The 27,564-nt window shown below is 38.9% G+C and overlaps 4 protein-coding genes across 11 annotated transcripts; 3 read left to right on the top strand and 1 right to left on the bottom strand.

Annotated features, from left to right (window-relative positions):
* Positions 1–1,591: 1,591 nt before the first annotated feature.
* LOC135636609 (transcription factor ILR3-like) lies at positions 1,592–4,499 on the bottom strand. Of its 2 annotated transcripts, XM_065148462.1 has the most exons (5): positions 4,320–4,497; positions 4,089–4,151; positions 2,877–2,951; positions 2,593–2,755; positions 1,592–1,970 (listed from the first exon to the last, which is right to left on the bottom strand). In XM_065148462.1, the coding sequence occupies exons 1-5, from the start codon at positions 4,421–4,423 to the stop codon at positions 1,686–1,688; spliced, it is 690 nt and encodes a 229-aa protein (XP_065004534.1). In that variant the 5' UTR covers positions 4,424–4,497; the 3' UTR covers positions 1,592–1,685. The 2 variants fall into 2 exon arrangements, with proteins under 2 accessions (XP_065004534.1, XP_065004535.1); XM_065148463.1 differs by lacking the exon at positions 4,089–4,151 and having other exon boundaries at positions 4,320–4,499.
* Positions 4,500–6,717: 2,218 nt separating this feature from the next.
* On the top strand, positions 6,718–14,843 carry LOC135635626 (putative 4-hydroxy-4-methyl-2-oxoglutarate aldolase 1). Of its 7 annotated transcripts, none has more exons than XM_065146840.1 (6): positions 6,718–6,862; positions 8,122–8,318; positions 8,854–8,951; positions 9,060–9,153; positions 9,585–9,762; positions 11,079–11,250. In XM_065146840.1, exons 3-6 carry the CDS (start codon positions 8,928–8,930, stop codon positions 11,197–11,199), a joined length of 417 nt encoding a protein of 138 aa, XP_065002912.1. In that variant the 5' UTR covers positions 6,718–6,862; positions 8,122–8,318; positions 8,854–8,927; the 3' UTR covers positions 11,200–11,250. The 7 variants fall into 7 exon arrangements, with proteins under 7 accessions (XP_065002912.1, XP_065002908.1, XP_065002911.1 ...); XM_065146836.1 differs by having other exon boundaries at positions 8,854–8,955; XM_065146839.1 differs by lacking the exon at positions 8,122–8,318.
* Positions 14,844–17,685: 2,842 nt separating this feature from the next.
* On the top strand, positions 17,686–19,069 carry LOC135635236 (peroxidase P7-like). Its single transcript, XM_065146191.1, has 3 exons — positions 17,686–17,928; positions 18,011–18,202; positions 18,300–19,069. Exons 1-3 carry the CDS (start codon positions 17,707–17,709, stop codon positions 18,855–18,857), a joined length of 972 nt encoding a protein of 323 aa, XP_065002263.1. The 5' UTR covers positions 17,686–17,706; the 3' UTR covers positions 18,858–19,069.
* A 3,468-nt stretch (positions 19,070–22,537) lies between these two features.
* On the top strand, positions 22,538–25,867 carry LOC135636083 (protein indeterminate-domain 5, chloroplastic-like). Its single transcript, XM_065147633.1, has 4 exons — positions 22,538–22,688; positions 22,783–23,279; positions 23,472–23,868; positions 24,516–25,867. Exons 2-4 carry the CDS (start codon positions 23,114–23,116, stop codon positions 25,579–25,581), a joined length of 1,629 nt encoding a protein of 542 aa, XP_065003705.1. The 5' UTR covers positions 22,538–22,688; positions 22,783–23,113; the 3' UTR covers positions 25,582–25,867.
* The last annotated feature ends 1,697 nt before the right edge of the window (positions 25,868–27,564 follow it).

Here is a 27,564-nt window from a genome sequence, read left to right as displayed (position 1 = left end):
TCCTATTCATAAAGATCTAATTCTCATAATTACCATCATCAATCGTTTCCCTATCATCATTTGCTATATTGTTGGGATAAAGACATTTGGCTTCCATGTCCATTGCCTTTGATCACAAGTGAGAATTCCACATTTTCATTTAAAGATTAGAGGTACCATTCTTCATGAAACTTTTGGACTCAAAACAGAAGGGATCAATTGTGTGTTTCTTTGGAGTGACAGTAATGAGTAGATGTATGAAAAGAAGGCATATGATCCTTTATATGCTTTGCAGTACATACAGAATTATATGGAGAAAAAAACTTTAAAGTAGGCCAGAGTACGTTCAACAAACTCAGCAGCAGAATGCCCCAACCCGAAAATGGATGAAAATTGATACAGATGATGATACATTATCTAAAGATAATAGGTTGGGCTTGGACTAAAATGTGTTACTCAGAACATACTGTGATGAAAATGATATTTTCTCAAAAAGAAAAACCACTACATTAGGTTTCATGTGCTCATACTCTTGATCGATTTTGCCCTATCCATAAGATTCGTTCGAGGCGGCTTCATGAATCATCTTGTCAATATGCACTCCCCTAAAACCCTATCTGTCTACTGGTATCAATTAACACTCAGCTCTTCCACAAAACATTCCAAATGAGACCTCTGATGAGATACGAAGCAAACAAAGAAGCATCAATCGAACATAATGACCTCATAAACCTAAAATAAAACACCAACGACGATCACAACCTTCACGTACCTTGAAGTGATTCGAGTTCCGATCGAAACCAGAAAACCGACTTGGGGTCGTCACCTTCCTATCCAAGTGCGGAACTGAGCGACGATCGTAGCTATAGTAGATTTACCGATGGACGTCGATCACCGACCGGGCCCGACCACCGTCCCAGCTTCTCAGTGCGGCGCTTTATTCCGAACAGAGGGACACGATTCGACGGTCCTCCACTATAAAATTCGCGCAAAAATTCAAATTCGTGCTTTGAGCTGCGTGCAAAATATCAAGATGCGTGCTTTTAGAATAAGCACCCGTATGAGAGTTGTTACCGAGGCGGTCATATATACGTATGCTCTTGATCATCTAAATCATAAAGATTTAGTTCATTACGTTTCCAATATCGCCACATATTGGTACCCTCCGTTAGATTGGCTAAACGACCGGGCCCGATCACCATTGTTGTCAGGAGTGGGGGCCTACCGCCGCGTCACGTAATTCCTCGGCGCCCAACTGATCGCCAAGGGATGCGATGCGAGGGTCCTCCGCTATAAGATGCGTGCAAACTATCAGATTCTTGCTGTTGAAATAAGCACCAGCACAAAGGTCTCAATCACTATATATATAAGCAAAAATAACATATTGAATGATTGCAATTGTACAAAAACTGTTTTGTTCTTAATTTTCCATACCACCCAAGTTGTTTCGCCCACAAAGAGTAGTACATTTTCATGAAAATTAGAGCAATCAGGAAGCTTGTCGGTCCAACTACAAACATTGTTCTCCACTGGGTTACATCCAAAAGAACTTAGCAACCATAAAAATAAGCTACCATTCGGTTATCTTCTACAACTTAGCAGATTATGATCATATTAGAAGCATTGATTAATATTAGAAGTTCAATTTCAACGTAAGAAGCAAAGCCTTTTTCACATCAGAAAAGGGATTAACAAGAAATGGAGTGCTATGCATTTGGAGGCCAAAGCTTTGGGTCTTGTGTGGTATCCATGACAGCAGGAGGCAACCATTGCCACATTGCCATTCCAGGGAACCCAGAGAATGGAGTTGTTTTATCAACTGAGGCCTGAACCTGTGGAACAAATGCAGCAGGGCCAGCAGCAGGATGGAATGCTATTGGATGTGGCAAGAAGCCGACTGGAGGCACACTCAAGACCTTGATTTGTTGCTCTAATCTGTCCTTGTCAGCTTTCAGTCTCATCTTTTCTTCCCTAAGCTCATTCTTTTCCACCTAGATATCATAAAGGTGCATTAGAATACCAGGAACAAAAAATAAGACTTGGCCTACCAATTTATCTCACAGTAAAATTATCCAGTATGCCTAAGAAACCGAGATAGTTTCGTGATTCATTCAAAATAAAATTAAAGTTTTTAACAGTCCCTCTATTAACATTGACACATTCGTGTAATTTCATCAAGTCTGTAATCCTTTAGTTCCCAAAGCAAATCTTAAGCCAACACAATATACATAATCTAATAAAACATAAATAGACAAAATTTCCTTGGTGACAACAGTGACCATCCTGGTTCTCTGAGATCTATGCATCCTCACAATCACACAAGGATCATTCTTCAGGACAGTCTAGAAAGAAGAGGAAATAATTACTCAATCCTATGTGCAGATTAACGGTGAAAAATAATGTCCATCCACCTCTCTTCTGAAACCCGGCAGGTCTGCCTTTAAATTTTCTTCACTATTGAGGGGAAAAAAAGAATGGTGGAACAAAAAGGCCCAACAGAGGCATGTCATGAAATACCATATACTAAATTGTAAGATAATTCTTAGAAGCCATACTAATTCATAGGTAGAAAACAGAAAAAAAAAAAAAAAAAAGCATGAATTTAAACCACACCTTCATATCCTTAATTGTTTCATGAAGCTTTTTATTTGATTCCTTCAGTTCTTGTGCTTCAGCTCTCAACCGCATCAACACACGAGTTGCATCACCTAAAATACTTGCTTTGTCAGCTCTAGGAGGTCTACCGGGGTCAAGGATTGAACTCAATTCAATGAACCTAAAAAATCAACAAAAAACATTTGCAACACAAGATTAGGGTCTAGTCTATGGATTAACCACAAAAATCATGCACCAAATAAATAGTACACTTGCAATTTTTTTATCTTAAAGTGAGATACCTCTTGTTTTGCCTATCCCGCCGTATTTTTTCCCTACATGCTTTAGACTTTGATGCACGTGGCTCATTTCTTGCCCTGAAAAAAATCGTAGAAATTTTTTTTGATGAAACCCCCAAAAAATTGAACATAAATTTAGAGGATAAACCAATAACAACTTTCGCATGTGAAATAAGAAATAGCAGTCTCACGAATTTCTGTTTTTTACATCATCAGAAAGAGGTACTATTGTAGTGTCAACTATGCTATCTAAACACTACAAGGTCATAAGAATGGTTCTATCAAATTATAGAGCTTTGGCAGCAACACTTGTATCTTATGCAGTGTAGATTGAAGTTTAGCACCTTAATCTTGCAAGGGATATGTATAGAGCTAGAAACCTCACCTTCCATCACATACTGTTCTTAGTTAAAAACATCATCCGGTCTTCACAAAACAAAGCCAAAATCATTTTTTGTACACAAAATAATGTCCATATACTTATTTCATTGATTGAGTTGCATTTCATAACCATGAAGCTCAAGTAAAATTCCTTTGATGTCAGTCATAACTTAAATATCCATCAACAATATTAGACCTCATTGCTCTCTTCTAACTTAATTTGGTGAATGGAAATAAGATGATTACATCCATCTCCTTATAGCAAATATAAATTGCAGTGTCACTATAAAAGATTTAGACACAGTGGCATATTAAATTGTAATTTATACAACAAAACCGTTACTTCTTATAGAAGAAGTCCTCACTAACCAGATATACTACAGGGATCTGATGAAGATAGATATGAGCCTTTCTTGGGTTTTGTTTTGTTTTGTGTTAAAAAAGCCCTCAGCTATAAAAGAGGCTCAGTTAAGTACAGAATCTAAATGTGTGAGAAGTAAAAAAGGAAAACCTAGAAAGCTAACACTTATTTCTTCGCGTAGACAATGTAAATCCAGGTATAAACAAATAGTTAATTCTCTTTTGAATAAATTAATCACCCCAAGTTCAATTATAAGATTACTGATGCCCCACATGACACTTCTCAATTACAAACACAAAAAGAGAAGGAACTTGAGAGGATTGTCATCTTTTCCCTTTTCTACGATTAAGGTCTACAAAATGTCTATGGGCTGGACGAAGAAAGTTCGTCGTACAACATATCCAAATCCAGAATCCATAGACTCTGAAATTGCAAGTTCCATAGAATTATCAGGTAAAGAGCAGAAAATTGACCTTTTTCTCGAGCTATTCTGCTCAAGACCGCGCAAATCCCTATACGGCTCTTCTTTCCCCACTCTGTTTCAATTGTCAACCCAAAAACGCGTCAGATTACCAAAAAGGTGTGTGAACTCGATCAGAACACCAAAACTACCTGACCCGAGGATTATCGGAGCAGACTCGAATAAATGGAACAATCACAACCAGTGACTATATGAAATGGAAGAGGATCAAGATTTCGTGTACCCGACGGTCGGAACCATGTCATGGAAGCCATCGAGGGCGTACTGCAGCTCGCTATCGGAACCTCCTCCGTCGATCCAAAAATCCTCGATCGGGTCCGTTCCCATGGTGGATGGATTAGGATTTCAGAATCCGCAGTGGCGATCGCAGGAGAAGGAAACCGGAGGTGAGGATGGGTTTTGCTTTCTGTGGGCGGAGTTTATAGGTAAGAGGTGGAATTTTCCCTCTCTGACTCCAAACAGAGTCCACCAAGATTTCATGCGGTTCGAACCGGACCTGAGATGAGAACCGGGGTCAATGTTTGACGGTTCTGAATTGAACCGAAATCGGATTCTTACGATTTGACTCCCGAAAATTGATTATATGATTAAAATAATAAATTAGATTATATGATGGAGTTATTATAAACATTTTAAATTAGAATTCTTAAGATTAAATTTTGATGGATGGATTTTTATTTTTTTTATCAATCGAAATTGATTCGATTTCGGTTCAGAACGGTCTAGAACCGGTTCTTGGGTGGTTCGGACATGACCACTCATAAACTTCCCTTAAGGAACTGAACCGTCAAATGATATCATCAACTGTGGGCTTGGTGACGGACGGTTAAGATGGCTGCATGCCGTCATTGACTTGTCGCCAATGATTTCAAGACAAACTTGCATATCCCTCCCCGCCAAAATGTTAAATCATGTTATTTATTAGGACAGTATTTGAAATTGCTTTTGTCTTAAATAGTTTATATAGATAAAGTAAATTTGGATGATTAAAATGAAGAGAAATGTCACAAGTTTTATATTAATTATTAAATTAAAAATTAATAAAATAATTGTTAGGTTTTGAAATAATTTGTAGATGTAACATAGACAAAGTTTATATCATTAGAATAAGAATATTGAGATATCTATAAAACATAAAACTTTTTATTCATTAAGTTTATTAAATATAATATGTATAAGAAATATAATAATAATAATAATAATAATACTAATTTAAATTATTATTGCCCTTTTTCATATTTCTCAAAGTTCATATTGAGATATTCTTGATAAAACAATCAGATCGACTCATATAGTGGTGAACTAGTTGAATCTTTGGTGTATAAAATTTATACTACTAGCTATAATACTTTTAAACAGATTTGTGATGCTTTTAGTAACTCCATCAAAACACTATAATATTTTAATATTAAAAAATATTATAATTAAAAGAATTTGGATTGATTCATCATATGACTGATCTATACGTCAACTATTAGGAATTTTATGGATTATAACAAATGGGGATACCATTTGGGAAATAAAAAAAGGGGTATATGATGAGAAAAATAAAATATAAATAAAAATTTTACCCTTTATATATTTTGTCTAGAATAAATATAACATTTCGAAACTTGAAAAAGAATATGATGGAATATATTGTGGATCACGTCACGTCACGTGGCCACGACTTTCAATCATGTAAGCGCAAACAATGAACCTCGGGACGAAGATAAGGCGCCACGTCGAACGTGTCATCACGGATTCGAGACGATGACTGTCTCCCTCTAGCGCCATCTGGAGCCACACGAGCCAGCATTGTCCTGACAAGGGTTACTTTGGAAAACTAGGGACGGTGTTGCACGGCGTCGTTCCACACATATCGAGCGATGGTCATCCGAATGTACGAACTCATCGCTCGGGGAGTCGACCGCCTCACACAGATCGCGTACGCCCGACCCTCGGGCATCATAATAAAAGCCCTCAACCAGCACCTGACCAGGGGCGGCAAAAAACCTCGGTAAAAGTTCGACTGACTTGATCGTTGGAAGGTCCTAAGTTGGGAAACCCCTCCCCTCCCGACCTAAGCTAGTGTGCAAGAATTCAGTAACGACGAAGCAGAGTGTGCTCACTGAAAGAAGCACATCTGGACCAACCCCAAGCTCAACTGGTTCTCGACGCTGGAACGATCCTGAATATCAACAATCGGACCAAGTCATGCTAACAGTTCGATAATAGCGTAGAGGTTCACTATCGACATGGAAAACTATATACATTATATTTAGGGCAAATATGTTATTTCAAAACTCGAGAAGGATAAACATGTAAAACTATTTCTTTAAAATAAAAAGAAGAAAATTACTATTTATTATTTATAATTTAATTTAATTTTATTTAATATTTCTGAACTAATAATACTTTATGAAAGGATATAAATATCCTCTCTTTTCTCCTTTTTCTTTAGCCGCTTCTTCTCTATCTCTTCTTCTTCTTCAGGATAACGTGGCGACATCAGGGAACATTATCGGTAACAAGCGATGATAGCATCAATAAGGAGTACGAAGAAATTAGGAACATTGAAATTATAAATAATAAATTAATATTAATAATAATATTATTATTATTTTAGAGGTTATCAATAATGGCAAGGGTTCTTGCGGAAAGAAGAGCTGCAGAGACAAAGCTCGGGAGAAACGACGAGACGGGCGTAAGGACATCAGAAGCGGAATAAAAGGAAGAGGTTCCCACCTCCAACGGCTACTTCAGATCTCTCTTTGCAGCGAAGAGGTGAGATTTCGATCGGCATTGCTCCTTTTTTGCGCGCGAATTTGCGCAGACGATGAGAGAACAGAAGGTGAGCTCGGGAGCTCTGTTGGTTTCTTGTATATGGCTGACATCTTTCTATTTCTCTCCGTTTGCGTGTCTCGTTCTGTGAGCAGACGTTCCCAAAACACCCGCTTCTTCCTTTTCCTACTCCGCTCTCTCTATCTCTATCCTTTTGATCTGTCTACTTGATTTTTCGTTGATCTTTGACCGAGAGTAACTTCAGTTTGTTCAAAAAGGAGGCATTTTTTCTGGAGTTTTAGTGAAATGATTTGCTCCTGGAAAACTTCAAGGCGAAAATCCACGAATTTGAATGCTTCATCTCGATCGCCGTTGTAATCAGTCGGCCTGTTTATCAGACAAGGCTTTTCTTTTCGGAAAAGAAGAAAAATCTTTGCCTCATATAATGGATTTCGTGTCTCATTATTCCCTCCATTTGATTTCTAGTTAGAGTATAGGAACAGATTCTGGTGTTATCATCGTTTTCTTCTTATCTCGGGGCTGTGTAGGTGGATATAGTATTTTCGGTGCGGAAGGGATTGTAATCAATCCTTTGTATGACAGATAGAACAGACAAAAGGCTTGAGAGGTACTTTAATTAGTGTATAACCTGAAATATTTTCCAAAAATATACCTAGAAAAAGTTGGAATACAAAAATGAATGTCCCTTATCTTCCAAGTTCAGCAATGCAGCTTAATTTCTTTAAAGAAAAGCAAGGTAGCGGATAAGGATGATGATGTCAATTTTAGAAGATTGGTATGAAAGAAAACATAGGTGGACCCAGAGACAATTATGTTTTGTTCTTCATCCTATTAGGCACTTTTTATTTGCTCATAAAGATCGTTGGGCCTTGTCGAATACTGGCCCCAAATGCCACCATTGAATGCTTCGATAAATTGATTTAGCTTTTGCACAAATTATTCATCAGTCTAAGGTACAATGTGTTTGTACTGATCATCCTCTCAGTTCTCTTTGCTATTGATCAGTCCTTCAGTTGAAATCGATGCAGAATCAACTTTCTTTTTTTTTTTCTTTTGTTGAATACATGGAATTAACAGTTTGGAGAATTTTTCTGAGAACTGGATGAGATTCTAATTAAGGCAGCAAAATATTTATTTATGAAAGACCTATTTTGTGTCAACTTTCTTTAAGATTCATAGCTTCCTTGAAAGTTGATGTTTCAACTAGCAGTAAAAATAGCTAACCACTCATTGTTGTGCAGTGAATGTTGATGTGCCCCGAATATCTATTTGCAAATTGGAAGGATAACCCGAGATGGATGTTTGGCAGTCAGAGAAAATGTAAAAATTGGATATAAGATACCAGAAAAGTACGAGAGAAAACTCAACAAGGAAAGAGCAATAGAGGAGTGATTTAATCTATATGCAATAACTCAAATTTGGACCATAGCTCTTACAGGTAAGTTCCAAAATAGCACTAGATAGGGCTGGAAGATCTTCCCAGACTCTGGGTAAAGTTGGTAGTAAAGAATAGCCAAACTAGGTTGTGCTGCTGTGTTGAGATCATGTTGCAACTTGAGTAAATAGTCCAAAGTTATAAAACTGTACTCTTAGGTTCATTGTAAGCGTCCAGTGACTTTTGGTTATGTGGATTTGAAAAAGGAGTTTTGATATTATAAATTGTTATGTTTCCTCTTTAAGATAGTTATAAATTATTTTAATGTTGGTTTACTTGAGTTTCTTAAGTTGCAAAATGTCTGACCATTGCAACTCTCCAGTGGTTTGATTTAACTATCTTCCTATCTTTCTCTTTGTTCCCTTTTATACTATTCTTTACCAAACTCTCCAGCTGTCCGATTCAACCATCTCCCTATCTTTCTCTTTTTTTCTTCATACTATTCTTTGCTAACCATCTCCTTATTTGTTTGTTTTTTCTTTTCATACTATTGTTTGCACATTTTTTGTGTTAATCTTCTGCATCCACTTCTCTGCAGAACCAGACAACAGCCATGAATGAAGTGGGGGATGTAATAATTGATGTCGAATGTCTTACACAGCCACCTGAAATATGTTGCTCTGGAAGTCCAAAGATGTCTGTGAGTGGAGTATCTGATTCAATCATAAGAGACACACCTTAATATTTCTTTTAATATACTTGTCATTGTAAGATATTGTAGTTAAATCTGTTATGTCTCCACAGAGGAAGGCTCTTTCGCGAAAAGGTTCAATCCGCATGGAGAGACACACAGGTGGGGAGCAAGAAGCATATGATGCATTAAAAAATCTTGTTAAAGGTATGGGATGCTTCATGTTTCTATTAGCCATACTGTGTCAAACATTGCAAGTGTGAGGCACATACAATAAGCATGATGAAATCTGTTGCTTCTTCAACATTGTAAGTGCAAGGCACATGCAATAAGCATGATCAAGCATGTAACATTCACTTTATAGATATATAAGCTATGAATTTTTTTTGTTTATTCCCAACATTTCTTATTGGGACTCCTAATAGGATCTACAGATATCAGTAATCTTTTGCAATATTCTAGGAATGTCCACGCTATTGGTTATTCATCATTTCAACTTTTTTCTTTGCAATGCTCTACTTGAACTTTTAAATTGAAGCAGTCATACCTTGTTCTCATGGAGCAATTTTACGATTAAATACGATTATAACTTGATTATTTTGTATATGTTGATTTGTATTTGCTATTGTCTTCTGCAGCTGTACCTTCTCACATGGAGCAGTTGAAACAGCCCCCTGTGCCATTTAAAACTCTTCAGGCTGCACAATCTGCACCTAATAGCCTTGCTTTCTCAGATCTGGGAGAAGGAAGGACCAAAAGATTAAACCGTTTAACCACCATTCATCCAAGGAAGATTCTTCTAGTCTTTGCGGCCATGTAAGTACTGTAGAACTACTCATCACTTTAACAATCGATCTTTCTTCAAGTAATATTGTAACATCTCTGATTAGTCTCACATCGAAAGTGGACAAGATTAAGATTGACTTATAAGGATCTGATGAGTATATTACTATCAATTTCAGTTTAAACATTTTGGTCAGTAGTTTAGACCAAATGAAATTGATAGGCTAGTTTGCCCATCAGACCCGGGTCCTAACATATATTCTTTCAAAATCGAATTCTTGTTGGCCAAGCAAACTTGTCCTCCAAGCTTTTCTATGATATTATTAATCAACAAGTTCCAAAATTATAAGTGAATCCCAACCGCAATGGGCATTCACTTTTTACTGAAACCCTTTAATAAAATGTTTTTTTGTTTTTTTTCTTCTCTCTTGGAACAATGAATAGGTCGAGCATTGGGACAATGGTTCTCATATATTTCACACTCGCGATCAGGCGAATAGATGGAGCTTAACTCTGATCCTGAGGTTTGCCTTTGAGAACAACAAAGTTGTATGTGTTAAAGTTGTCAGCAACACAACACATGGACCCAATTATGACTTACAGAGGGAGCTTCTAAACCTTCTACTGGTAGTGATCATTGATGGAAGAAGCATGATGACAGAGAAAGTAACCCACTGCTCTCTGCTGTAGTATACTGGTGTGAAGTCTTTACTGTAAAAGCTGAGTTTGGTCATGTGGAGCAGTGAACTGAGAGTTGGAAGTCCTCATTGGACCACCACTCAATGCTATTCTGAGTGTGCTTGTATTATTGAATGCTGAAGGGTTCTTATTGTACTTTGCATGGTGAGTAGATGGGTAAATCTTTGCTAAATGTGTTATACTGGTACAGAAATTGTGACACTAAGATGCCATCAAATTGGGTAATCAATATCTAACAAGCAAGCAAAGAAAAATTAATTGCCACTCACATTTATTATTTACTTCCTAATAAAAAGATCCTTAACTCTTTCTCTCTTCTCATGTAGATAGATTTATTATATTTTCCATTCATATATATGATTAATTGTATTAAATTAAAATGATATGATTTCTTGTCCAAAAGTGTTATTTTTATGAGAAGAGGGGCTTGAAAAAAATCCATAATATAGATAATCTTAATTATATGATAAAAGTATTATTTTTAATGTTCATATTTCATACTAATAAGTAACTCATGTATTCAATTGACATTTGGTTCTATTTAGGATAAATCAAGAAATTAGAAAACATTTTATGCAATTTATCTTTTTTTATATAATTTAGTTATTTAATATTTCTCATTTGACATATAAGTCTTTTCACGGCTACAGTACCCATCCGATGCGGCATTCCTCGGCTTCAGTCGCCTCGGATTCCAAGCCCTGCGGCGCGTCGTTGCACCAAACAGGGAACGCGTTTGTTCCCGATTCGTCCTATCAATCTCATCCTTGACTCGTCCTCTCCCCATTGGATTGGATTCAGACCGCTTTCGTTTCCGCTCTGCTTGAGGCAAGCATCTGGATCCCGTTATTTTTTGTCATTTTTCCGGTTTTAATGTTACTCTCTTCTGCTGGTGTGTGGATCCGTGCCTTCTTCTAGATCTTACATTCGTTATGGTTGTTCACGATTCATGTTTCTTGCTCACGGATCATGGCTCCTTTTGAGGTTTCTGTTAATTCGCATGCGTGGGTTGATCGATGCAGATTTCGGAGGCTTCTGTTTCGATGCTTAGTTTGTGAAGTTTGTGAGAGGTGTTCTTGTGTGTGTTGATTACTGAGTGCTAAAGGATGGCTTTGGGTTTTGGTGCATCTGTGGAGGAGACAGACGAGAGGAAAAGATAAAAAAGATAAAACACAGAAAAAGAAGATTGGCGAGACAGGGGAATAGAAATTACTGAATTGATTTTATGTATTCCACAAAAGATCATCAAATTCTTTGGGGTGCGGTGCTGTGGTATCTATAGGACCCAAATGAATGTCTTTTTCACAACGAGACTCTTGAATGAGATAAAACTGAAAACTTTCCCAATCTAATCTACTAAACCATCCGACTAAAGCTGGGAAACAGAATTTGAACATGAATCAATTTTTCCACTTAGAAGAGTTATGGGAGGGGCTCAAAAGAGGGAGTTGGAACCTGTCTCTGCTGGACCACAAAAATATTAATTTACATAATCTTTTTCCTGTTTTTGAAAAAACTGAATACATCTGATGAACATGCCACAAAAATTTGCTATTCTCTAACATTGTTGGGAGTCAAATAAGCAATTCCTTTCCACAACCTGTCATCTCTTTTTGAAGTTGCATTGAAGAGTCCAATCCAGTAAAGCTAACTCTGAAGATCTTTTAATACATCTCATGAGAAACCGTTATGTGGGGAGATATCACCAATTTAAATCTAAACCTGGAGTTACTACTAAGCCATCAAAACAAGCAATTTTTTGTGGTTCAGCATAGACTTGATGATTCATTTTTTATTTGGTGTTGATACAAAATTCTTTTGATTTTAGAGCAAATGATTAAAATGAGTCTGGGAAATTCATTGAAGTTGATGTGAAGATGATCCTATCACATAGCATTTGGTTGTGACAATTCATCACAAATGCTCAACACAAGTCTGCAAATTTTAAGTTGCTACATCAAATGTGCATGAGAACAAGATGCCACACAGTGGAGTGAGTGGTAACAGCTAGATGATATTCAACTCAAATTTAGTATATTAAATTAAATCCTATCATGGTTTGAAATACTTATATTGCACAATACTTATAGAGCAAATGATTAAAATGAGTCTGGGAAATTCATTGAAGTTGATGTGAAGATGATCCTATCACATAGCATTTGGTTGTGACAATTCATCACAAATGCTCAACACAAGTCTGCAAATTTAAGTTGCCACATCAAATGTGCATGAGAACAAGATGCCACACAGTGGAGTGAGTGGTAACAGCTAGATGATATTCAACTCAAATTTAGTATATTAAATTAAATCCAATCATGGTTTGAAATACTTATATTACACAGTACAGTGGGTTTGTACCAGTCGGAGCCAGAATTTGTGCATGTGTAGTGTGTTACAGGCCTTACTTCGACCAAGCATTAATATTTATTATTCTTTGTTCATTCGGAGTGGTACCATATTGGCTGATATGTATTGATTGAGCTCAGTGTGGGTTTCATTATTGGTTTTTCTAGGTCTTGGATCTTAGTCTACATCGAGTAAGTTGGTTATGAATTATGATTTTTGGTTTTTCTTTAATTTTTAGATGTGTTATCTTCATCATGTTTCATTTTTATGTTGTAAATAACGTTGTTTAGTGATATTAATGATAAAAGGTCCTGGTTCGCATATTATGTAACCCAGGGAAGTTTTTAGCTACTAAACCCTGAGTTTGAAGAGTTATGGGATCTCTTTATGTGCTATTTAGTGTTGTATCATATGAGATCATAGATCTTTCATAAAAGATCAGGGTGAAAGAAGAGATCAGGGAAGATAGAAAGCTTTACCAGTAACAATGAAAGGATATTTGATGACTTTTAGTTTGATTAGCATATTGCCTTCGATGGAGCTCAATGGTTGAGAATTGTCCTTGCAGTTTACACCCAAATAGTCGAGTCCTTATGGCTTGATGCTGATCTTGTATTTATGTTTTAAAGAATGATTTCATGGGTCAGTTCATGTCATATAAATGCGCACTCATTATATGAAGGTCTTATCTATCAGAAAAAACTAAACCTCATAATGAGATTATCTATCATATAGACTTCATAGGTCAGTTTGTGTTGCTTTTATTTCTCTCGAAGAGCTGCTTGATGTAATGAGCTGTCGAATACATTGTTGCACTATGGACCTTTGTCCAACACCTCTCTAGATACCAATAAACAAATATTAAAACAAAGCGCTTGGAATTCTAAAACAAGATATTGTTGATACATCTTGTTTAGTGCCACTCATTAGCATATTTCTGTTGTCAGTTTTCTGTAATATTTTTATAGCTAAGGAATCCTCCAAGACCTGATGTTGAAACTGAAGGTGGTCTTATTGTAACAAGTTTATACTAAGCTATCTTCATGAACACTAATATTGTGCTCTTCCTTTAATCAAATTGATTTATCTTTGACCCCAATATAATGTCTTTTTACCTGTTATATGTAGTTTATTGTTGATTTGATCATACTAGTAGTCTTTTAGAATAACTCTGTGATCAAATATATGGTTCATTGTAAACGTCTTCTTAGAAGAACTCCGTACCAATATGCATGCTGTTATCAGAGAATAATGTTACCTCTTTCCACCAGATTTATTATGCCATAGTCGCAATATGCTCTGTTTGCTATCTTTTGCGTTTCCCTTAGCATTTGTTGCTCATCAAAACCACCTGATCTGAGATGCTGATGCTGATCCTGTTTGTCTTTTCTTCCAAATTAGTGTAGCTGAAGGACCATGGCAGCTTTACAATTGGCGACTGCCGAAGTTTGTGATGCTAACCCTCACCTAATCCTTAGTGGTGAGCTTCGTGCACTTCAACCAATCTTTCAGATATACGGGCGGCGACAGGTTTTCTCTGGTCCCATTGTGACTCTCAAGGTTTTTGAGGACAATGTCCTTGTGCGTGAGTTCCTGGAGGAGAAGGGTAACGGTAGAGTCTTGGTTGTCGATGGAGGAGCAAGCATGCGCTGCGCCATACTGGGAGGTAATCCTGTCCAACAAGCTCAGAACAACGGGTGGGCTGGCATAATTGTCAATGGCTGCATCAGGGATGTCGACGAGATCAATGGTTGTGATATCGGTGTACGAGCATTGGCTCCCCACCCAATGAAGGCTAACAAGAAGGGAATAGGTGAGAAACACGTCGCGATCAACCTTGCCGGAACAAGGATATTTGATGGTGAGTGGCTTTATGCTGATACTGATGGTATTCTTGTTTCGAGGATGGAGTTGACAGTTTGAAGTCGTGCCACTGCACCGGTATGTCTCTCCTACTGGTTGTTCTAAATCTACTGCATATCTGAGCCTTCTTATGGTGCAATTATGTGGAACAACTTTTTCTTTGTGTTAATCATTGAGTTATTGCACACATCAGTAGTTTGCAACTATTTTAAGATCTCATCTGAGAAGCACCGTATGTTTCTGATGTTTGTAGAAATAAGAAATAGGAAGATCGTAGTTTCCTTGAGCAATATTAAAAGAAGGGAAGTAGGGTTTTGTTTTATTCATTAAGAAATAGCATGACTTCAAGTAAATGAATTCCATTATCTGCTTTAGTTTCGTAATGGGTTTTTCTTATCCAAATTAACTGAATTTAATTGAATTCTAGTTATTTATTGTAATAATCAATTTATTTGAAGCTAAATTCTAATTGTTTACTGTCCCATGAAAATGAGTTATATGCACAAGAATTTTAAGTCCTGTTTTTTAGCATGCATTTCGTACCAAACCACACGTGTCCAACTTTGAGGTGATAGATGGTGGCATGTCATGGCGTTAACATTAAAGAATATGATCCGATATGATATGAAGTGATAAGAAATTTTATGTCACAACATGAGATTATTCGTCGGAATATGATCCAACATGATACGACAGATATGATGTTATATAATAGGAAACGACAAACTATATGGAATTATGTTGATTTTGATTTGAAATATCATTTTTCTTGCCGTACAAACAAAAAAAATTGATTTTTTTCTTGGATGTCAGAAAAAATTATCATTGATGTCTTGATCAATCTAATGTGGTTCAAACCTGTAAGATTATTCGAAGTATTTATGATATAAAAATATTATGCTCTTGAGTTATTACATATCCAAAAATGAGATAGATTTTTCAATCCGATTTCAAGATTTCCAAATGTGAGTTTTTATAATTAGATTTAAGATTTTTTTTTATATTTTAATATCATAATCATAATAAATGACAAGAAAATTTATGATTGTCTTTGTTATCATAATAGATGAGAAGTAAATTTGTGATTGTCTTCCTTATCGATTAGAAAAAAAGCTTATACTTTGAATATTACGTGAAGAGTGTGACTTTAATCTCACGTGTGGCGATACAATCAATATGATGCATTTATCTATTTAATATTAATGCCAATTGTGAAAGAGAAATCATAATCTCATCTTTTCGGTATACAATTGAGTTATGCATAATTTTGTAGAGAGCCATTCAATTTGAACATATAATAATAGTACTGGATTTGCAATGTTTTCTTGCCCCCATATAAAAGACATCCAATTTGTTTGGTTTCAATTAGATGCCCTGTCATGTCATGTTCGAAGCTATCACAAACCTTATTTTGTGCCTATCCTAACACTTTCATTTTGCCTCCTCAGCTAGCTTGAGCACTAGAGATATAATTAAAGTAATATAGTTACTAAACTCGAAGGAAATTTCATGTTAAAATAATAAGAAATTTTCATTAGTATTTTTTTAAGTAAAATATATTAGCAAGTGAAAATCATCTTTCGAGTGTTAATATGTGTTACCAATATTTGTCAATGGTGATAACATATCAATTTCTATGTCAATAATCTCAACATCGTTTAGATGACAAAATATCAATGTCTATGTCAATAATCTCATCATCGATCTATGATGTTGTGACCTTGGAACTACCGGAGTAATTTACGATTAGTTTTATTCTCTAAGAATTATTTTTTTTTATTTTTAAATTAATTAAAATTAACTTAAGTGTCAAAGTGAATATTGAGAGTAACTTGTCAGTGGAGCATCATGTTTGTGTAATAGGCACCACAAACTCAAGCCTATTAATTTCAACCAATAATGATGTAATATGTCCCTTCGTCCTTTTAATTCGATTGGGTAGATCGGCATCAAACAAAATATCCTTTAGATTTGTTAAAAAATATCTGTATTGAATGAAGAGAGATTGAATCCGAGAATAATCTCACATTACTAAACATTGAAAATCTGGTTAAATTTTTGGATTGAATTGATGTTTAATCTAATATATGTAATTTGAATCAATTTTTTTGGTTGTGTATGCTGAATCTAATCAACAATCTTATGATTCAAAATATGCCTATAATTAATATGAAAATTGATCAGGACATAATGCTAAATGATATAATCCTTATTCCTATAACTAGTCAATCATTGATGCTTGACTCAAACTTATTGATTACATATGCTGACTCTGACACAGACACTTATGAGTCTACCAACTCTTTACAATAATATATCTATAATTAAGAGTCAACAAAACTATTCTAATTTAATATTTTCGATCCAATTCATACTATTTCATCTTCATCATTTATTCCATTAAAAAAAGGTTAAATTCATGATGATAAACCTAAATGATTGGTGTGGTACCATCACAACTATTTGGCCAGAAATAACATTAAACACACTACTGATGTGTCTTCTCCAACAGGACAAAAGTAGGCCTGTATGATCACAAAAGTCAGAGTGAGTTGGAACTTTCATTAAAATACCATAATAGTTGAGAAGTTCTTGTCACCAAACATGATCGATTGTATTAGAAAATGCATTAATTAATGCTTGTTTTACATGCTCCAATGACATCTTTGTCTTCAACCTAGCAAAAGCAAACTACTCATCCATTGACGAAGAAGCCCTGTGCGTAATCTTGGTGAAGAAGAAACTTGGAAGAGTCAACCAGCAGAAGGCCGCCTGCTTGATGGCAGAAACCACGCGAGGCTGCTTCTGCGTGCTGTGTGAGTGATGATATTGTTGTTACCGGAACCCTATTGTCGGACGCAAATAGGGACCCATGGCTTCGATGATATGGTTGAGAAGCTGCTCCGTCGCAGTCAGACAGAGAGGGAGGGAGAGAGACAGGGAAGCCATCCAAAGTTGAAGAGAAAAGTCATGGCTTATCTGGATCAATGGCGTGTGGATAACTCCTACTTGGGGGCTTCCCTATAAGGAAGCAGATGGCGATGCCATGTTTTGGTAGATACACTAAGAATGAGTTCGCTGCGAGCTTCCTCCTCCAACCTTGTGTGGGTGGCCGCTTTGGTCGTGTTACTCATGGCCTTGTGTGAGGCGCAGCTCTCGCCTAACTACTACGACAAGACCTGCCCACAGGTGCTGGCAACCGTCAAGAAAGCCACCGGTACGGCGATCGCTCGAGAGCATCGCATGGCCGCGTCCCTCCTCCGCCTCCATTTCCATGACTGCTTTGTTCAGGTTCAGCAGCTCCCTCTCTCTCTCTGTGTCGAAATGTGTACACACGCAGATGGATGAGTTTGAATGCTGGCAAATCTGTCAGGGTTGTGACGCGTCCATCTTGCTGAACGATGCGGCGGGCATCGTGAGCGAGAAGAACGCACGTCAAAACTTCAGATCTGCGAGAGGATACGAAGTGGTCGACGGCATAAAGTCGGCAGTGGAGAAGGTGTGTCCGGGCGTCGTGTCTTGTGCTGATATCCTTGCCATCGTTGCACGAGACTCCTCCGTATACGTAAGTAAATTACAGATTAACTTAATCGGTAAAGACTTCGATAGATTATCGTAAGATCCAAAGCTTCTGCGATGATGAATTTGACCGCGCATAACAGGTGGGTGGACCTTCATGGAAGGTGAAGCTCGGAAGAAGAGACTCCACCACCGCCGACAAAGATCTGGCAGAGCAAAACCTGCCATTAGCCTTCGACGACCTCGACACGCTCACCTCCGTGTTCGCGCGGCAAGGACTCAGCCTCAAAGACATGGTCGTCCTCTCAGGATCGCACACCATCGGGCTGGCTCAGTGCGCCACCTTCCGGGGGAGGATATACAACGAGACGAACATCGACGCGGGATTCGCCAGGACGCGGCAGCGCCGGTGCCCTCCGACCGCCGGCACCGGTGACACCAACCTGGCCCCGCTTGACCTGGTCACCCCCGGCTCCTTCGACAACAACTACTACAAGAACCTGTTGAGTAAGAAGGGCCTGCTGCACTCGGACCAGCTCCTCTTCAACGGCGGGTCGACCGACGCCACGGTGGTGGCGTACAGCAAGGACCAGGCGGCTTTCTTCGCCGACTTCGCGGCTGCCATGGTGAAGATGGGCAACATCGGCCCCCTCACTGGCTCCGCCGGGGAGGTCAGGAAGGTCTGCAGCGTGGTGAACTAAGCGCTGTTATCCTCTCTCTCTCTCTCTCTCTCAGTGTGTGTGTGTGTGTACGTCAGATGCGTCCAAATGGGATGGACTGTGTCTTATACGTTGTCGGTGTTTGGATTGCCTCGCTATCGATGTTTCGGTCGATGCAATGCAAATGGTTTCTTCGCGAAGCCCATATGTTTGCTATCAATAATGAAGTCCACGTTGATCTAAAGAACACATAATCTATTGATTGTATTGTATTCGACTAACTAATCTATTTTATTCAACACGTAGTCAAATTGCTCACACTTGCCCATATTTTATGTCCAAGAATGTAACGTGGATGCAATATTTCTCACACTCAATCAACTCATCTGAGCTTATCTTAGGTTGAAGATTTGGATCATCATCTTCCTCGACTTTGTTAGGTCACTGACTTGTGGAATGAGCAAGTGTGGGATGATTGCTTACTAAGACTGTAGGATGTGTGATGTACTCGATTAACTTAATAGTTTGATCGAAGAATATGGAGATAAGACACACAGAGTGTGCTTCTAATTCGATTACATATTTAATCGAATCGACTCAAAATCTATTAATCTGGTTTTGTTAACTTATTTATCATTTTAAATAATTTAACATATATTAAATAAATCAGAATCTTGGTCAGATGTCAATGACATATGACTCATGTCGTAAAATTATAACATTCAAATTGAATCAAATTGGGCCTATAAATTTAGATTAAAGGCAAAAATATTCGACTTACTAAAGTTTGGATAGAAGCCCAAAACCTAATCCTATAAATTTCTCCTCTAACTTAAACATATTTTATTGGTATAATCGTTTATGTAGGCATACTTATCTCTAAATATCGAAAGATTATTTATCTCTAAATTATAAAAAAAATGATTTTATTGTTGAACAGTGGCTTTGCTACATGAACTCGTTTTAAACTCGATTAGAAGGCATAGATACTTGGAAAGAAATCCAATTTAATGCAGCCAATATGCCCAACCCAAACGCCACCTCAGGAGGAGCGTGGAATCTACATAGACGGCACGGGTACATATACTAAAGGACAGGCCATGTTTGATGGAGATCTTGTCATCGTGTTTACCTCACTACATCTCAATCCTTATAAAAATGATTTGATTTGATTAGGTTTCTTTTCGAATAATAAAAAAATATCTTTACAATATTTTACCAAGATGGCAGTAGTTGATTATAAAAAAATAATTTATCGTTTGCGTCGACACAACACCATTGTCTCTTTTCGAGGAATTTGAGCCCGCGATTCAAAATATTTAATCTTCGTAGACGAAATTTTGATAAGATATTTTATTCGTAACAAAGAATCTTTTTTCCTATTAAACTAATTATAAAGAGTCGTCAAATCATATTAATCAAAATCAGTTATTGGTTTTACTTAAACTTTTACTTTATTTTGTTATCGACTTGAGCATCGGAGGAACTACGTCTAACTTCGATTTTTATATAAGTTGATATTCGATTAAGCATCGGATACCTTCTCGATTCTATCAACTGAGCTATAATTTCTATAATAAGACTAAGCTAAAGAGTTTAAAATTATCTCAAATGTAATTTCTAAGGTATTTAATTGTTCTTCTTTTGGTACAAATGCAATATCTTTTTCATTTCTTCACAGGACGAAAGACCATTTAAAGTCCATCTTTGTTGTATATTTGGTGGCGTTTTCCTCGATCATTCGATGTGTATGAGCAGCTCCTGCAGCAACCTCTCCCGCATGTGGTTTGCCACTTAATTGGTGAGTCCTGTGACAGACAAAGATTCTCTCTCAGACAGAGATGGGGGTCACTTCTCATGTGCCTCCAATGGCTGAAACGAAAGCTTACAAGGAGAATGAACTCCACAGAGGAGGCCAAGTCTGTGAGGACAGCAGTGAGAACAAACACTGGATGGGGATTTGTTGACTGTGCTGTCACGTTTAGGTGGAAAAGTGGTATGGTCTTTTGAGCCTCACCATCTCACCTTTCAGGAGCAGGAAAAAGGCACTTTGGTGTGGGGTTGGAAGACTGCTGATTGATTCCATCATCTTGAGGATGCAATCATCAGCCATCAGAAACAAGAGATGAGATTAACTGTTTGGATCCTTAGTTAGCTGCCTTTGCTGCATGATTCATGTTTATGAACTTGTTTGAAGAACACACACACACACACTAACTAAAACCAAAGGTAAAAGATGTGTATGGGAGAGTGAGAGAGAGAGAAAGAGAGGGCAAAACTCAAGTGTTTGTGTTTTCAATGTAAGACAAGGAGTCCTTAGAAGGTCGATCTATAGATTAGTAAGACGGGTTGATCTCTCTCATATATAGATAGAATCCCTCGAGTGCTTAAAAATACATAGCTCAACTCTCATTACCCACAACGAAGAAACATTGACTTTGATGTGAAATCAAGGCAACGAAGGTTATCATTGCATCAATTTCTCCAATGCTTTATGGGGATATGCGTTTGTCGTGCTAATGTCTTGTGATGGTAAGATTGTCCGATAAAGAGAGAAAAAGTAGAGAATAAGACGTTTTGTGTGTCGATCATTCAATCATTTTGGTATATCTTTTCGGATGACATCGGCATAAATAACATATTTAGGAAGGATAAATAATGAAGTTGTTATTCATTATTATCAAAAACATATTACAATCAAAGAGTGGAAAAGGAAACATGGTTAGATTTCATAAATGAATAAAAATTTCATATCAGAATGACAAAACAAAAGTCCACCCTTGATAGTAGAGATCTATTAGAGAAAATTATAAAAAATATCGTTCCACGTGCAAGATCCAACTAATCGAGTCTCATTTTCATCTAAGAAAGTCCACCCTCATACGTGGATAGTATGAATCGATCATAGAGCCTCTCCTCTATTGGAAATCATCTCTTCAGTCAGAACTCTTTTATTGATATGATTTCTTCGAGATTGATGGTCGGCCCAAACTGATTTCGATAAAGAGAATCTGAATCTTATTCTTCATTCGCATTTTGAAGGCTTCTAATTTAGTGATGTGATTTCTTCGGCCTTGATGGTCGGCTCAAACTGAGTTCAATAAAGAGAGTCTGAATCTTATTCTCTATTCAGTGTTTCTAATGCTTCGAATTTAGTGTTGATTGTCTTCTCATATGTCATAGAATATGTCTCCAAATCTATAATATTAATATCTATATTTTATTATCGAGTTAAAAATATGTATAAAAGAAATAATAATCGAAATGATCGATGAATTGATGAATGTAGACTATAATTTAGGCTTGTTTTATGATGTTTTATTTTGTGTGTCATTTAATCCACCAACCAATTTGGTGATGCCATTAAATGCAGTGAATTCGTCTAATTTTAATTGTTTTACCATCGTAACAATCCTAAATTATGAGACGAAGAGGAAGTGGAAGTGCCACATGCTTACCGGACTCCGTTGAATTCAAAGCTCATTTTGACTTGTGGTAAGATAGGGAGAGTGTTAGTCAATGCTGTTTTCACCGATATGGCTTTTACAGGGTTGGAATGAGAGGCTGCCTTTTGTCCTCACGCCCAGTGAAGAGCAGACGCCAAACGATAGGAAGTGTCCTGTGGACCTCTTCCCACACAGCGACACTCTTGTCTACGTGAACTCCGTCAACAGTCTCTCTCTCTCTCTCTATCTTAATTTGCGGTGGGGTGGGAAGGGGGTGAGGAATAATAGATGCACAAGGGGAAAGGTGGAAGAGAAAAAGGAGAATCGTCCATAAGGGAAGAAGAGAGGAAGAGAAGGGTCACATGACAGCCCTTTGTTATGTGGATCTCCCTTCCATGGAGTAGCACAAGAAGAAGGGGAGGAAGAGGTTATCTACTACTTTTGCTCTTTTGTTTTCTTCTCGCGCTGTTTCTCTTTCGTTCCATTTGGCTTTGAGCGCAACTGGTTGTTTGGGTTTGCAGCTCTCCTTGTTCTTTAGCAGAGATAGCAAGAGCCAGGAGGAAGAGTTTGGAGGCTTTTGTTTAGGGTTGCCTTGTTGGTGCATAGATCCACACTCGTGTGCTACGACTCGTGTTCTTGCTCTCTTCCTCCCTCCCTTTCTTTGGTTCGTTTCCTGTGTTTTGGATCTGGAAGAGGAAGAGTTGGATCGAAAGGTAGCGACGGCTTCTCTGTGGCTCTAATTTGGACGCATCAGTGATCCCATACGGAAACAGATAGTGAGGGTAAGAGGATCAAGAAGACCATCGAGTGGGAGAGAAAGCGCAGTGCTGTTTTGTTGCTTTGGTTCAGGAAATGACAATGGCTTCGTCGTCGGTACCTTTGTTCGGATCCATAGAGGAAGAGAAGCATGTCACCCAGCAGCAACAGCCACAGCCAGGCTCAGCGGTAGCTGCTGCTGCGGCTCAACCAGCAGCTCCTCCTCCTCCGAAGAAAAGGAGGAACCTCCCTCGAAACCCAAGCAAGTATCCAAACTCACGAACACTTGCATGCAAAAACAAATCCTAATTCACAGATCTTAATCTTTTCGGATTCTTTCCCCAGAGTTTGCTACTGCTGTGTACTATCAACTATCCTAACCAGTTTCTTCCACATGTTGTCAAGTCAAACAATTTCATTGTAAGGACTCCATTGACTCTGATTGAATCCGCAGATCCTGACGCTGAGGTAATCGCCTTATCCCCAAAGACGCTCCTTGCGACGAATAGATTCATCTGCGAAGTGTGCAACAAGGGGTTCCAGCGGGAACAGAACCTGCAGCTGCACCGGCGTGGCCACAACCTACCGTGGAAGCTGAAGCAGAAGAACCCCAAGGATGTCCGCCGCCGTGTGTACGTCTGCCCCGAGCCGACCTGCGCCCACCACGACCCCTCTCGCGCCCTCGGCGACCTCACCGGCATCAAGAAGCACTACTGCCGCAAGCATGGCGAGAAGAAGTGGAAGTGCGACAAGTGCTCGAAGCGGTACGCCGTGCAGTCGGACTGGAAGGCCCATTCCAAGACGTGCGGTACTCGCGAGTACCGCTGCGACTGCGGAACCCTCTTTTCCAGGTACTGCGTGCATCTATCATCGCATCCAATGCTCATCGATCGATGCATTTTGGACATCCAACTCCAATCCATGATTGAAACATCAGCATCCATCCCGCAGTAGGTTCTTGGTCATGTTGGTGGTGCTACTCCCCTCTGCACTCATCACCGATCTCGGTTTCGGTGACTGGGATTTCTCGATCTAAGAATCTTAGGTAGGGTTAGGGTTACCATCACTGGATTCACGTGGTGCCCTGGAGGCAATGCTTACCAAGTTCCTTTGTTGTGTTGTGAATTGGAGATACATGGGCAACAAGGCATGGCCATGGCACACAGCTCCACCATTTCATGAGAGTCGCCTTTGGCTGTGAGCGAATTATTCTTGTCCGGGGGTGCGACACCACTCGAGGTGTGAATTGCACCGACACTTATTCTTGTTAGGATGAGTAAATGTAAAGGAGTTGTGCATTGATTGAGGTAATAGCAACAAATCTTGGCTTCGGAGCAATGGAAAGGGCTTCAAATCATGGAAGGAGTTCCCTCTCGAATATATTATATGGTTCTAAGCTGATGCCTTGCAGCAAGATGTATGAAACAGAGATGCATGCTTAGCATCTTCTTCTTCCAAGAGTGCAACTAATAGCTTCATCTTGTGGTCATTGACGCAGGCGTGATAGCTTCATTACACACAGAGCCTTCTGCGACGCATTAGCACAAGAGAGCGCGAGGGTTCCAGCCAGCATGAACACCATCGGCAGCCACTTCTATGGCAACACCGGAATAAATCTGGGCCTTCCTCACTTGAATTCGCAGCTCTCCACCTTGCAAGATCAAACACATCCATCAGCAGATCTTCTCCGGCTTGGCGGAAATGGCAACGCTATGCAGTTCAATCACCTCACGGTGCCGTCCTTCCGACCACCACCGCCACCTCAGTCTGCCCCGTTCTATCTTGGTGGCGGCTCAAGCCAAGACATCAATGAGAACACTCAATTGCTACAAAGCAAACCATTCCATGGCTTCATGCAACTGCAACACCTCCAAACCAACACCGAATCGTCATCCCCCTCGGCTGCCGCAGCTGCTACTAATCTTTCCAATCTTGGCATCTTCTCTGACAGCAGCAACAGGAGCGCCGTCACCAACAGCAGCAACGTAGCAATGAACCAGAATGCTCATCTACTCGTGTCTGATCCATTTAACACTGCTGGTGGAAGCAACGGGCCAAACGCAATCTTTGCAGGAAATATCGTGGGCAACAATCTTATTGATGCAAACATGTCTCCTATGTGCAACAACTCGGTGAGCAATGAATCAATGCCACCACATATGTCGGCAACTGCACTTCTTCAGAAGGCTACGCGAATGGGTGCAACATCCAGTTGCATCAGTGCGAGCTCCTCGCTCAGAGGAGTCGGCAGCTTATATTCTAGCGCTGCAAAGAATGCAGGTTCTCGGACTGTCTTCGATGGCGTAGAGAGCGAGAGCCATTTCCAAGACCTCGTGAATTCTCTCACTAACGAAACCAGTGGCATACTGAGTGGTGGAAACCAGCAAGAAACCGGGTTCAGCGGCTTCGGAGCCACTGACAGGTTAACTCGAGACTTTCTTGGGGTTGGCAGCATGATGAGGAGGATGGGAGGAGCTCTAACGCAAAGGGAGGAACAACATCTCGGCATCGACATGGCCTCTTTGGATCCGGAACTGAAGTCAGTCTGCAACAAGCGTTACTGAAGACAAGGCAGACTTGGTAGGTATGCAACTCGACTTGGCCAATACTGGGAGAGAAAGCTGCTGCTGTAGTCACTTTCCTTGCTGTCACTGAGAAACCAGTTTAGCAGGAACCAAATAACTGTAGCTTGTCCCAGCTTCAAGCTAAAGGACTGTGTTATACGAATATTAACCTGCAATATTTCCTTTCTAAATTGTCTTTCTCCTTCTTTAGCTTTGTTACTATTGGACAAGAAGCCTGTACTCTTTAAGTCTATTGAAGCTAATGAAAGCTTTCCTTCATGGGTTACATTGTTTGCCCTCCGTCTCTCTCTTTATGTACTCAGAGACAAGCAAGCGGCAGAGGATAAGTGAGAGTGAGTGAGAGAGAGAGAGAGAGAGAGAAAACGCAATACTATAATCCATGTTTGGTGAAAAGAGTGCTTTGAATTTGTACACGCATATATTCGGTGAGACTTCGCAGGTGTTGAGAGCGATGACCACACGTTGACCGCCAGTCGCAACCCGCCCAAAGGCTTGATAGTATCGACCACGTCAGCATCGGCCCGCCACAGAGTTATCATCTCCTCCCCTTCGTCACGTCCCCGAACGCTCTTTGCCTGCCATGGACGCGAGGGTGACGACAAGGTCGTCATCCTCATCAACTCCGGTGGTACCACCGTGTAGCACACCCTGTTTGTTGCAGGGACCCATAAGGAGAGCGACAGGTTCACGGATGTTGCCGTATTACGAAGCACTCGTTGGTCCCTCATGTGAGCCTCCCGTCGCTATGTCATTCCCTGCTTGATTTGCCTTGCGGTGTTTGCAGAGAAATATCTTCTGATATATCACTTTCGTTTAGGATATCGGATTCCTTTTCTCCTCCTCTCAGGTCGCCGTCACCGCTCATGCGTCAGGGAGGGTGAATCCTTTCTCGACATCTCGTTCTTATTCTTTAGTTCATCTCAAGGAAGGCAGTTCGATCGAACAGTTCTCTGAATGGCTTGAACATACAGTAACGATGGGTAGATATACTTTTAACCAATCTACACATGAACGATGGCGCATACGTTCCACCTTTGTTCAGCATCATACTTCGATATATAGCATTGTCGTAATGCTGTTGTTTTACATGGTCATGGAATGTCTTCTGCCTCCAAGCAGATGATGCTCTCAAGGTGTTGCAGTTCCATCTAAAGGCAAATGCTAAGTTTAAGAGGATATGCCAAATTAAAGTGCATGCGTCGCTCCGACAGATGAATCCATAGGGCAAGGACACCGCATCTGTACAGCCAACAAAACAAATATGAAATGACAAATATATATATATATTAATCTCATTTTCATATTAGTCAATATTGGTTCGAAGGTGCTTTACATTAAGGGTGTCATGGGATTTCTACTAAGAGATTACAAGTGAAACTTGGACCGGATGCAAAACTGAAGCATTGACCATAAAAAGGATTATTTTTGAGTTAATTATATTTTTTAAATTAAATATAATTAATATATCAGTTTTTATACTTTCAAAAATTAAATTAGGATCTCTATTTATACTTACCAAAGCGAAATATTTAATCATGTTCCTTCTTATGTTGACGAAAATACCATACGTGCTCAATGATAAATCAAGTGAGGCAGAGTCGTGCTCAGTGATGAGTCTTACGATATTTCTGTTAGCAGAGTCGACGATACGAGAAGAAACTAGATCAAATGTTTCACTTTCATAAATATAAATATCTGAATGTAACTTTAAAAATATAGGGTTTGAGATGCTAATGATAGATAATTACATGAGGTAATATATAAGTAATTCACTGTTTTTTTACGAGTAGAAAAGGGGTCTATTTGGAAGTTGAGAGGGATGATTAAAATCTAATTAAGATTTTGAAGAAAGAAGAATTACTTCCTTAGTCTCATGAAATTGCATTACCAATATGGAAGTTCTGATATCCAAGTTATAAAGTTCCTACACACATAGAGATGATATTGACCTCCCTTTTTTTA

This window comes from Musa acuminata, chromosome BXJ3-4, assembly GCF_036884655.1.
Source record: "Musa acuminata AAA Group cultivar baxijiao chromosome BXJ3-4, Cavendish_Baxijiao_AAA, whole genome shotgun sequence".
Taxonomy (NCBI): domain Eukaryota; kingdom Viridiplantae; phylum Streptophyta; class Magnoliopsida; order Zingiberales; family Musaceae; genus Musa; species Musa acuminata.
Note: the sequence above shows the minus strand (reverse complement) of the source record. Positions and strands in the feature narration are given on the sequence as shown.